Raw genomic sequence first — 12,519 nt, forward strand, 5'->3', positions numbered from 1 at the left:
TAAAGATCTGTACTCTGGTATTTTCGAGCAGATCATGTAATGGCTTCTCAGCTTCTGTAGTGTTGTGCGAGAGTAAATTGTATTGTCGAATCAATCTATCCTGTTCAGAATTATGCTAGGCCTTTTTGTCCTTGCATTTAATTTTCTGTAAGCAATCTCATGCTAAAATGCTACGTCTCTGAATTTTGGTCTCAAAATTGAATGACGCGAGCTGATCAATGTAGACTCTGCTCATTTGGGAACATAAATGCTTCTGTCAAAAAGAGAGAACTCCTTTGTGAAGTCTATATGTTAATCTTTGCCTGAGAGGCACTAGAAAAGAAGGGAAACTCTTTAAAAAACAAATCATCCGACCACTGAATTGATAGAAAATTTCTGTTGGATCCAAAATTTTATAAATAAGCCACCTTGCATGTAAAATCGTATTAAAAGATATCTGCTCATAAATTACTATCTCTACCATCTTAATATTACTAATTGGAGAGTCCCAGGTGAAGCCACCTAAGATCCTAGGTGGACACTTTAGAAAAAGAGAGAAATCCTAGAAATTCTCAAAAAAAAATAAAACATCTAGCCATCAATCAGTAAACTCAAATCATCATAGCCATTAGATTTATATTTTTTAAAAAAATTACCCACCTATGCCATTATGAAAATAGCCTAAAGTAACTCCTATATCTATATCTAAATTACCCGCCTGTGCTATTATATAAAATAAACAAAGTAACCCCTAATCTTCATCAAAAGTACCCACTTATGCCATTACAATATTTAAAGTAACCTCCTAAAATTTCAACTGAATTGCCCACCACTAATACTTAAAAAATAACTTAAAGTAACCCCTTAAATTTGGATCTATATTACCCACATATGCTATTATTAAAAATAGTGTGAGGCAACCCTACATTTGAATCCAAATCACCTTAATTTTAAATATGCACCAATATATGATTCCCTGTCGGTATATGATATAATAGTTAAGGTATATACACATGACATGTGTCACAATTTATAAATATACTGAGGAAGTGATGAGAATATAAATTTTTATGTTAAAATTATAGCTCAAACTTAGAGTCTATTGAACAAATTCAAGCATATACCTGCGATACAAGATGAAAAGTTAAAGATTATAAATGTGAGCGAAAATGCTATAGCTCAAACTTAGAGTCCATTGACAATCGAAAGAAGATAATAGATATATATCCATATAAGTATTGTGTTCGAATATTTAACAAATGAGAGGTAGTTCAACGTAATAGTTTTATATCAATTGCCTCATTTTTTCCATTGGCGACTCCGTATTAGTTCTCACGAGGCATGCTAGAAAAAAATACAAATCATATAAATTCTCATAAAAATAAAAAACATCAAACATCAATCCTGTGAACTCTAATAATCATAGTCATTGGTCTATCATATTTTCTAAAAAGTTACCCACACACTTTATAATTATGAAAATATTCTAAAATAAACCCTAAACCTATATCTAAATTATCGAGATATGCCATTATAAAAAATAATCTAAAATAACCGTAAAATCTTCATCCAATTTACTCAGGTATATTATTATAAAGCATAACTTAAAATATCATTCTAAATTTATATCTAAGTTACCCATGTAGTTATTAAAAATAACATAAAGTAAACATCTAAATTTTAATCTAATTATATTCATGTGCATCATAAAGAAATGTGCAAAAGTAAACTAATATATGATTCTAAATTGCCTATATGTTAGTGTTAATATAGAAATACTAAGTTAAAGTGTATACCATCATAAAAAAATGTGCAAAAGTAAACTAATATATGATTCTAAATTGCCTATATGTCAGTGTTAATATAGAAATACTAAGTTAAAGTATATACACATGATGAATTTCACCATATAGACCATTTATACATGTATGTAAGGAAGTGATGAAAAATATTGATTTTTATGCTAAACACATTGTATGGAGGTGCGGTAGAAAATGAAAAAAGTGTGAATGTGGATGAAAAAGTATATAGAATAATTACTAATTAAAAATCAATCACAACTGGACAAAGATAAGTACATATATATGGGTATTATGTTGAAGTAATGAAAAAGTTAGAGAGTAGTAAGTAAAAAAATTGATTATTAGCTAAGAGCTTAATTTTTAAATATTTTTCAAGTACAACAGTTTGTAAAAATATTAGTCCGTGCGGAAGCACGGGTTGATGGACTAGTTTATGTAATTTTTGGGATGTCACCAGCAAGCCCTGCGTGGTTGAAAAGTACCGGTAGATATCATCTTTGCTAGAAAAGGTAAGCGGTGCTACTTGGCATGTTTCTTTATTCCAAAAGTATTGAGGCTGTATGGAAAGATCATTTTACGGCCGACCGTAAAATAGCCGTGTCCCAAGGCATCAGGCAAATATGATTCAAGCTTGGTGATCAGTTTTTTTTCATTCTTCAAGAACTAATTCCGACCTTTCAATCCAATGAATAACAAGAAATAATTCAGTGACACTGTGATCACTAGCGTAGACGATGCAACTAGCAGCTATCGGCATGCTCAGTTTTATTCAGAATTCTCTTAATGCCAACGATCGGAGACTTCTTGGCATGAACTCAGTCTTGATGGCGTCCACCTCCCTGTTGCCAATCCGGAAGGCCTTAGCCGGGGTGTCAGTGGACACTGGTGGCATGGCGCCATTGAAGATCACGGTCCTAGTAGATGAGTAAAATCCATAAGCACTAGGATTTCAATCCTAGCTGGTGAAGCCACACCATTTCGCTTTCTGGAGGTGGTTCCAGAGAGCTAAGACATATGGAAAACCATAGGAATCCAAAGCAGAGTAATGTATTTCTTAAAAAAAAAAGCAGAGTAATGTGTAATTGCAAGAAATTAGGATCTCTTGGGGGCAAGAAGCTTTCTTAGCAGTTGACTTCATGTCCTAACTCCTAAGGACAATGAGAACATGCAGAGCAGAGCTGGCTAGGACAGTAGGACCGCGTGGGACAACCAGAGCCAAAGTCGTGCACGTGTTATCGTTGCTAATTCCTTGATGAATTGGAAAGCAAAGAAAATTAAGCACTATTCCGATCATAATCTGGCTGAAAAACCAATTAACTCTAACAAAACTATAGAAGTGATGATCTTATTGGTGTCACACAAATTAAATTAACAACGACAAGCGTGGTCAGCAATCCCTGAAACCGAAGACGAACAAATTCAACCGCACGCAGCAATCACTAGCGTTCACGATACATATCCTGCAAACGACATGCGCGATTTATTCAAAAATCAACGAATGCAGACTGCCAAAGGCTTCCTTCTACTTGGGCGCGAACTTGGCCTTGATGGCGTTGACTTCCCCGTTGCCGATCCGGAAGGCCTTGGCCAGGATGTCGGTGGACACCGGCGGCGTGGCGCCGAAGAGCGTCATGGCGATGGCCTGCGTGCCCTGGAGCTGGCTGTTGAAGGCGGCGATGACGGCGGCAGGGCCGTACCCCCTGTTCTGCTGGAAGTGCACGAGCCCCCTGGGGAAGACGAAGACGTCCCCCTTGGTGACGGTCTTGGTGAAGAGCTTGTTGGCGGTGGTGATGAAGCCGACCTCGAGCGTGCCCTCGAGGACGAAGATGATCTCGGTGGCGCGTGGGTGGGTGTGCGGCGGGTTCTGGCCGCCCGGGGCGTAGTCGATGCGCGCCATGGAGACGCCCAGCGTGTTCACGCCCGGGAAGCTCGCCACGTTGGCCGCCGTCACCAGGGACCCCGCCGGGTTGTTGGTGTTGCCGGGGTTCCTCAGACCGTCGAAGAAGAAGTCGTCCGCCGAGATGTTCGCCTTGCACGGGAACCCGTTCAGCTTGATCGCTGATAGCACAACAAATGGATCGATCAGTCAGCCGCGGCAAGATCAGGCACAAGAATCTTGGCAGAGGTCGAACAAGTCGTCGTTGACTTACGGGATTCGAGGTCCGCGACGCAGACGTCCTGGAGCATGTCGGGGTCGCCGGCGAGGGTCGGGGCGGCGAGCGCGAGCACGACGGCGCAGGCCGCGGCGACGTAGAGGTGGAACCTTGCCATGGCGGGTCGGTCGTTACTGGATGATGCTACCAGCAGATTGCTATCAGCAGGTGCCCGATGAGTGATGGAAACGAGCAGAGGAGGGGCCCGTACTTATAGGCCGGGAGATTAGGGAGCGGAGCTGTGACGCGCACGGAGGATCGGCAGGTTAGCCGGGGAAGGCGACGACGGGGTGGGTAGGAACGACCGAGCTCGCTCGCGAGGACAAGCAAGCAAGCAAGCGCCTTCTCGCTTCTCGGGCTCGGCTGTTAAGGGTGGGAGCGTCCGGATAGAGTTGTTTAAAGCAGCGTAGGCGAACTGCTACACATGCCCGATGATTGGGGCCGCGCGCCGGGCTTGATGGACGCAGTCGTCGGCACGGCGCGGCCTTGAATTTTCTGCGCGTCGCAGCTTGGCGTACGTGGGTGAAGCGACACCGGAGGATGGGATGGGCCACCGCTTCCGGTTCCGGCGGAGCTCGTCTACGCACTTTCCGCTCCGTTTCGTCCTCGCGTCGCACTTGCTGTTGCAGATCGATGCTTCCACAGCCATGTCTGCTAAGATCCGATCGATGACCCATCGCATTTCCATGGATGATGGACTGGTCGGTTAATCGGAAATGGAGGCGATTTTGATTCCTGTGCCGTGGGGAGACAGCGCCCTAATTGCACGGGGCTCACATGTCACCGTGCACCGGGGAGGAAGCACAGGCGAGTAATCGCACATGCGATGCGGTTGGCTCCTAGCACATGGCGGTCGTACTGTTCTTTTCTTCACTCTAGAGATTGTTTCAGAATCACGTTATACAATAGTGGTAGTGGTGCTATTATTGGCAGGGGCGGAGCCAGCATGGTGCCTGGGTATTCGCAGGAATACCCAAGTTTGTTTGCAAAAAACTAAGTATACATCAAGTGTGTATACATACGTAGATTGTATATTAAGCCTAAAATGCCACCAGGCCGGTGCGGGCTCCGCTTCCAAGTCCTGGAGGCGGCAAGGGGATGACCGGGTGCCGAACAGCACAAATATCCCAAGCGCAGCAGCAGAACAGCACAACTGTGGACGGCAGCAGTAGGGGCGCAGCTCAACTTTGGCAAAAGAGCGACAGCACAAGTTACATGTGAGCACCGATTTTGCATCATAATTGATGGTGCTAATTACTAAATTAGCGTGTACAATTTTCTTTCTATAGATATTTGAAAACTTTGGAAAAGTAGTGTGGATGGCTTCCTGGTTTTTTTTCATAGAAAATGGGAATACCCAACTTGCAAATGCTGGCTCGGCCACTGCATCAAACTAGTCGAGTTTAGATCTCTGTACACGCGTATAATGGAGTTTTGGTAACCGGATAAGTAAGTAGTAGTACTAATCTAATGATAATCACTATTTAATTTGCCACCATACTGGATGTTTAGTCGTACTGATTTTCTTATCTGTTTTCTGACGAGCAATATGGTAGTACTAAACAGACCAAGTTGGGGTTTTGCAGAAGGCGTATAATCGAGTTTGTTAGTTGACTAAACAAAAAAGAGGTTAGTACACGGTACATTTATACCCGGTTGCCCCAGAAGCTAGCTGTCTCCTCTCCTGTCCCGATCAATACTCTTTGCAGCAAAGATGAGATCGAAAGCGATGGGGATCGAAGCAGCAGCCGCCGGTCAAGGCCGCTCGAAGGTCCCTTTCCTCCTTTCTTTTTTCTGGCTGACGATCAGATAAAATGACTCAACCAGGTCTATCTTTTCATTCCTTTGCTCCCGTCACCCAACATGGGAGAAGAATATGGTTGTTTCCCCTCGGTTCTAGTCTAGTTTAGTTTTTTTTCTTTTGGTTTTGTTGGAAAGAAACATTTGGTTCCAGGTTGATCTGGAGGAGTCGGATGTTACTGGAATCCAAAGTAAACTGATGGTGCACCGGCAGGGGTGACTGCCGCCGGTTTTCCTGTGAAGCTGACCGGCGATAATAAAATGCCGTTACCACCCTGGAAACAGTATTCATAAAAAACGGTAGTTCCTTCCTTGCAAGTTGCAATATACCCAAGGAATGAAGCTGCATGCTGACAATGTCTTGCAGCAGCAGCAGCAGCAGCGTGTTCAGACTGATACTGTTTTTCTGCAGAAATGCAGAAAAAATAAAAAACAGATTCAGAGCATGTTGTTTTGTTATTTGCTGCCGTTTCCCAGTGCCCAAGCCTGTCTAATAAAATCAGTCGCTGGCATCACCAACCCAACCTCCCGCGATGCGTCCCGATCGACGAGATGGTGGCCGGCTCGAACAAGACTGTCCATAGTTCCCTACTATCCAGATCCAGCGGCAACTTGGGAACGACACTACTCTCACCATGGCAATTATCTATCGGAGTATCAGACCGCGACGCTGTCCTGTCCTGTCCTGTCCTGTCCCGGTGTAAGCAACCTAGGAGCAGTATAATGATCAGTTCGGCCGTCGCCGTCAGGAACATGCCGCTGTGTGCGTGCTGACGCGCGGCCGCCAGGGAGCGCACGCCGTCCCCTTGTCGTAGACGCTCGCCGGCCGGCGCTCCGTTCTGGAATCTGGAGTGCGCTCGGCTCCCCGTGACCTGCCGCTCTGTTCGTTTCGCCTTGTCGCCGTGGGGATTTCGGGTTTGTTCTCAACGGAGAGGGACGGTTAGTTAGGGCAAGTACGTTGGTGCTGTCTAATAGCTGGTCTCATGCACTGACACGTAATCTTAAGACGATTCAACAGGTAACTTGTACAATAGGTTGTCCTATAAGTTTTTTGGTAGTGGTATATAATTCCTTAATTTGTACATAAGAAAAATAAAATATTATGAGTTGCATGTCAACAATAACTCGTACAATGGTTGTTAAGTTGTCTCGTAGTCCTACAATTTAGCTCATGAGGTAGTTGTTTCGCGAAGCAACGACCTCTTTCTCTCTCCTCGCTCTCTCTCCTCCACATCATCAAAAATCCTATGTGGCACTGCATGAGACGACCTATGAGACCGCTGACGTGTAGCAATGTACTTGCCCTTAGCGCCGGATTACACAGGAAAAATTATCCTCTGACGCATGCGCATCTCTCGTACAGTCGTTACTCCTTTTAGGTTTGCTTAGTTGGAACGCACAGCAGATCGAAATTGCATGCCTGTTGGCGTTAACGAACTTGGAGGTATCAACAACTCCATATTCTGACGACACAAGAAGAGTAATTTTGTGGACCTTAATAAACTAGAAATAAATTTTGGCTGTTTATTAGGCGGTGGTTTAACTAACCTGCCAAACTTCACTAAGCCAAGCTTCTGGTTAGATTTAGCCAACAGAGCTCGCAATACGTACACCTTTGGGGGCATTTATGGAGTTACAATGGAATAAATCTGACCATTTTGTCAAAAGCTACTTGCTCACCCGAACCTACTTACTATATATATATATATATATATGTCTTCGCTATTCGGTACCCAGGGTACAGAATAGTTATTCGGTACCCGAGTCCACCCGCGCACAGCCCCCGCACGAGTCTCCGCACCTCCCCAGTCGCGTTTTTTTTCGGTGCGAGCGCCTCGCCCGCCTCGCCTCCTCCGTGCGCAACGCCGCCAAGTACTTCCCGCAGCTCGCCGGATCCTCCGCCACCCTCGCCGAGGTTGAGGTCTCCGGCGTGCTCGTCGAGTCCGTGGCCGCCATCGCGTCAGCCTCCGATGCCGTGTTCTCGGCCGTCAAGTCCATCTCGTCGGCCGCGACCATCGCCGTCGCGTCTTCGTCCAAGAAGCCATCAGCGAGCCTCATCTCTCTGGTCACGAGGAGCAGCAAGGCGGCTGCTGCCTCCTCCGACGAGGACAAGGAGATGGCAGCGCTCGACAGGTTGGAAGGACTCGACGAATGCATCGCCAACATGGAAGCCGGGAGTGACAAGGTGTTCAGGAGCATCCTGCAAACCAGGGTCGCACTCCTGAACATACACACCCAAACATTGCTGATATAATTTGGACAAGGTGTGAGAATATGTAAGAATTAGCTTAAAGGATCGCATCCCTATGCAGTGTTCGGTACATGATTTCAGTTGTGCTTGTTTCAAGATGGATAATGTGATGTTGCAGACTGAGGAAATGTGTCCCCAGCCATTTTTCAACTCACGCTAACATGAGAAAACTAATGATTAGGTTCCACTCATATGCAGTAGCAGCTTGTTTTCACTGAAATAGTTTGTTTCTTTGAATTTCTGTGCTGCTTAGAGGCTTAAAAATGTTTCGTTCCCTCCCTCTGTCCCTCAACGTGCAAAGAGACAAAATCAGTATTAGCAATAATCGAGCTCTTGTTTTACTGTGGAAATATTTGGCGTAATTTTATCTAGAGTAACAGAGCATCACAAACACGAAAAGTAAAAGGCGTAAATCCACAAATATGGCACTTCAGATATACGACAAAAAAGGTGAAACCTTGTGCTACATTACTGGTGTCACATTTCCATTGCAGTAGCAAGAGGAAAGCAATAGTGATAGGAAAGCCAGGTGCAGCGGCCTCGTAGGAGAGGCATACATGCTTAAAACAGAACAAAAAACTACATCAAGACATGTCTCCTCAAAAGTGTACTACATGGTAACAAATGACTCCAGCCACACCTATCTCACGAGCCAATTCTCGCATAAGCTTTGCGAACCGCCAATTGCCCCGACAAGATACACAACATTTCAGAAGACTATTCAAGTAGACATAGAATGTGAAATCTGTAGAGGTACAAATGAATAAAAATTGAAATAGGAAAAGGTTGTAATGAAACAAAAAAAATTGATAGAAAAAAGGGTGATGATCATCTCGACGGTATTGAAGTATTTCGTCAGGCAGCGTGACAATCTTGTTCTGCTTATGAAAAGTGAGGTAGTACAATGTCTCAGCACGCAGCTCTTTGGATCGATCCTGAAATTAAATACATATAGGCATGCAAAGTGAGAAATGACATACCAAAAAAGATCTTTTTCATTGCCTAATTTGATCAAGCGGTTATCAAGACACCAATTTCATGAATATAATGTTAAATAACAGAAGCATATTGTGGAAGAAAGGACCTTCTAGTTGAGCAGTCACATAGTCATGCCTGCCGAAGATGCTTTGACCCTCTCTCCAATCTGCACACACAGGGAAATTAGTAATGAATAATAGAGTAATCATGTGCACGTCACTAAATTAGGTTCCTCATTGCAAATAACAAATGTACTGGCAAAGACACCTATGCTGATGTACTCATGATCTGCACTGAGAATTGAAAAAAATATTACAAATTTTTCAGACTACACAGTACACACAAGTGCCAGAGATAACTGAGAACAAAGAAATCAAGTATTGAATGCAAATGGCAATCAAACTGACATTTCGAAAAAAACAAATAACATTGCTCACAAAACAAATAATTGTTTATATATTATAATTACTAATGCACTAAATCTGAAGGACATATGGTTGTTCACAAAACAAATGATTGCTCACTAAATGTCTGTTCGTCTCCCCAACGTCAGTTTTGTGCGACGTGCGGTGAACCAGGTGAAAACCCATGCGAAGGAGAGGACCTAGCTTGGAGTGGTTCTTGAAGGAGTTTGCAGAACATATCTTCACTCACATGAGAGTTTAGGAGTAGGAATCAATTAATCACTCAGATGATAAGAGAAGAAAAATTAGAATACCAAAATCAGAATAGGAAATCTATGCATCACTGGCTAGAGTGGTTCCTATCAGCATTCTTAAGAGAAATAATAGATCTAACTGGAAAAATTATAAATCCAATTCAAAATTGATTACACGCTAAGCCCAACATATCCAGACACAAATCATGATATCCTATTCATTAGAAAGATGATAGCTGTGTTGAGGAGCCTGGTCGCAATTCCCATTACCAGAAATTATCAAACATAAGAACAATTGTAAAGTTCAACAAGCCTAAAGAGCTCAAATTATGGAATATGAAAAATAAGAATAGGGATATGAAAAATAAGAACCTCTCGTGCTTTGTCCAGTACGGATTCGATGTTGCTGTTCTTGGTCTTGCACAAGATGATGCGTCACTAGCATCAATCATGTGCTGGCTGTCGCTAGATCTGTGTTGCCCGCATCATTAAGGATCCCTGCCAGCAAGGCTGTCAGGCAGCTTGCCCACCGAGCAAGCCATCGGCTGCGCCATGTAGCAGTTGCTGCGCAGCCGAAACAAGCAAATCGACTGCTTGAAGCATCAATGTTAGCACAAAATGGAATCAGCACTGGGATGAAGAAGTAGGGTCTGGGACGGCGGGCCCGAAGTCTGCAGTATCTCTCCGGTCCAGGTCTCTCTTCCGCATTTGTCATCCTGGCCGCGCCTTTGTACACCCTTGGAGCTCATTGCTCTCGGCCTCTTACCTAGCCCCTAAGGCTTCAATCTGCAGGCATACAGAAGAGAAATGAGTTTGAGAATTTAATAAGTCATTCACGAGATCAACAAATGGCAACAGCATCCATGAACCGAAGATTCACTTGCAAGATAAAAAACAACAAAACAAACAAACAAGGCAAGGTAAGAGTTGTCTGTTTCTTCTACACTAATATAGAACAATTATAATTCCTACATTACTGGGAGATTTCATTGGAGGATTGCAATTGGACTAGCGAGAGTGTATACATGTCTAAGAAAACATATAGGTTGTATTATAACACTAGCAGCATCGTAGAACATCTGGTTTTCATCAATTAGTTCAGACTTAGAAAAATAGAAACTTAAACCAAATATTCTGTCCAGCTCAATTGACATTTACAGGTTACAGAAACAAGAATCCAATAATCTGGATCACAAATTCACAATACAAGCTCCGGCACCAACCCATGATGCAGAATCTCAGGGAGCAACTCAAATCGACTATGTAGATATGGTTCTGACTTTCTGAACAATCGAATTGTCCACTGAACCACACACGTGTATGCAGAACAATGAAAGACCGAGCTGTGACATCGAGGAAAGGGGAAGGGGACTGAGGAGTTCAACGACCTCACCACTGCCTCCAATGGAAAGCCACCCGATAAGAACGTCGTAGCAGGGAGCTGCCGGACCAGTCCTTGCCGGATCCGTGCGAGATCCAGACTTCGGGCCTGCGTGAGCGAGCTCCGCAGTGGACCTGCGGGACCTCCAGCCTGACAACCTTGGGGCGGAGGGCCTGTGGGCAGCAGCGACACCGGCGTCAAGCTTGGGGCAGAGATGGGCTTGAGCGGGGGTGTAGCTCACACAGCGGCAGCCGCGCTCGAGCGGGGGAGGAGAGGACCACCTGTGGAGGACGACGAATCGGCGCGGACTGGCTCGAATCGGCGAAGGACAGGCTCCAATCGGCCGGCGGCACTTGGGCTCGGGAGATGAATGGGCGGCAGCGCTCGAGGCCTCGAGCTTCCTTCTCCAGCCACGCTGCGAATCGGCCGGGGGATAGGCATGCTCTACACGAGCAGAGGTCGGGGCGGCGCAGATCGTCGATGGAGCGAGCGGCGGATGCGGGGGATGCCGAGCGGCGGCGGCGGCGGCGAGGGATGGCGACTGGCGGTGACGCGAGGATCAGAGGACGCGACGATGGCGGAGCGCGGCGTGCTTAGGGTGTGGGAGCGGCGGTGGCGGGGGATGGCGAGCGGCGGCGCGCGGCGTGTTGAGGGTCTGGGAGTGCCGCTCGGGGAGGGATGGCGAGCGGCGGCGGCGGGTGGGATGGCGAGCAGCGGCGGCGGGCGGCGGCGGCGGGGAGGGATGGCGAGCGGCGGGGATGGCGGGCTGGGCGGTTCCAGGAATGGAACGGGAGGATGTTGACCCACGTTCGGAGGAGCTGATAAAAAAAATCGGAAAATCACGTTCGCGAAAATAAACTGGACCGACGTGAAGCGGAAACCGGCCGCCTGACCGCACCGATTGGCTCGGGTACGGAATAGATTATTCCGTACCCAGGGTATTGTATAGTATAATCCTATATATATATATATATATATATATATATATATATATATATATATAACTCGGTTTGAGTGTTCTTTTGGTTTCGGGCAAACCCAAAACTAAGACAGTATTGAAGACAAACACAGATGAACAAGAGCTTAGTCATTATGACATTACCCTTTGTATCGCGGGGGTGGAGCCATATTTGTAGGAGGGGGGAGAAACTTTTCCCTTCCTTTTTATCTCTTTTTATCTACTACATAGGAATATGCTTTACACAAACGTCACTAAGATCAACATGTTCAACTTGACTTCCTCTTCCAGATCACGCCATTCGTGCCATCTTCTAGGAACCATCGTTGGAATCCCTCGGACCGCCTTATCTTGAGTCTATGCCCAAGTAGTGATACTAAATAATTATCTCTGATTGGAGTTTTAGCCCATTGGACGTCGCTCTTGGCTTCGCCCTTGGATCGTCGCTCTTCCATTTAGATTAGATGAGAAACCTTCATGCACGCTTACATATGCAAAAGCAAAATAGATGCTACTATCTTCCCGAAGATCTTTGTCACTGAACACCATAGGTTGTGTT

The 12,519-nt window shown here is 45.1% G+C and overlaps 1 protein-coding gene and 1 long non-coding RNA gene across 6 annotated transcripts; both read right to left on the reverse strand.

Moving 5' to 3' along the window:
• Nucleotides 1–3,055: 3,055 nt before the first annotated feature.
• On the reverse strand, nucleotides 3,056–4,338 carry LOC101761239 (germin-like protein 1-1). Its single transcript, XM_022826254.1, has 3 exons — nucleotides 4,146–4,338; nucleotides 3,932–4,078; nucleotides 3,056–3,839 (listed from the first exon to the last, which is right to left on the reverse strand). The coding sequence occupies exons 2-3, from the start codon at nucleotides 4,050–4,052 to the stop codon at nucleotides 3,304–3,306; spliced, it is 657 nt and encodes a 218-aa protein (XP_022681989.1). The 5' UTR covers nucleotides 4,053–4,078; nucleotides 4,146–4,338; the 3' UTR covers nucleotides 3,056–3,303.
• A 4,084-nt stretch (nucleotides 4,339–8,422) lies between these two features.
• Nucleotides 8,423–11,740, reverse strand: LOC101761628. 5 transcript variants are annotated; one of them, XR_001163981.2, is made up of 5 exons: nucleotides 11,284–11,738; nucleotides 11,010–11,175; nucleotides 9,994–10,407; nucleotides 9,070–9,129; nucleotides 8,423–8,920 (listed from the first exon to the last, which is right to left on the reverse strand). It is a non-coding gene; the product is annotated as an uncharacterized LOC101761628 (long non-coding RNA). The 5 variants fall into 5 exon arrangements; XR_002677944.1 differs by having other exon boundaries at nucleotides 9,070–9,251; nucleotides 11,010–11,740; XR_002677945.1 differs by having other exon boundaries at nucleotides 9,070–9,256; nucleotides 11,010–11,740.
• Between the last annotated feature and the right edge of the window lie 779 nt (nucleotides 11,741–12,519).

This window comes from Setaria italica, chromosome V (genome assembly GCF_000263155.2).
Source record: "Setaria italica strain Yugu1 chromosome V, Setaria_italica_v2.0, whole genome shotgun sequence".
Classification (NCBI taxonomy): Eukaryota; Viridiplantae; Streptophyta; class Magnoliopsida; order Poales; family Poaceae; genus Setaria; species Setaria italica.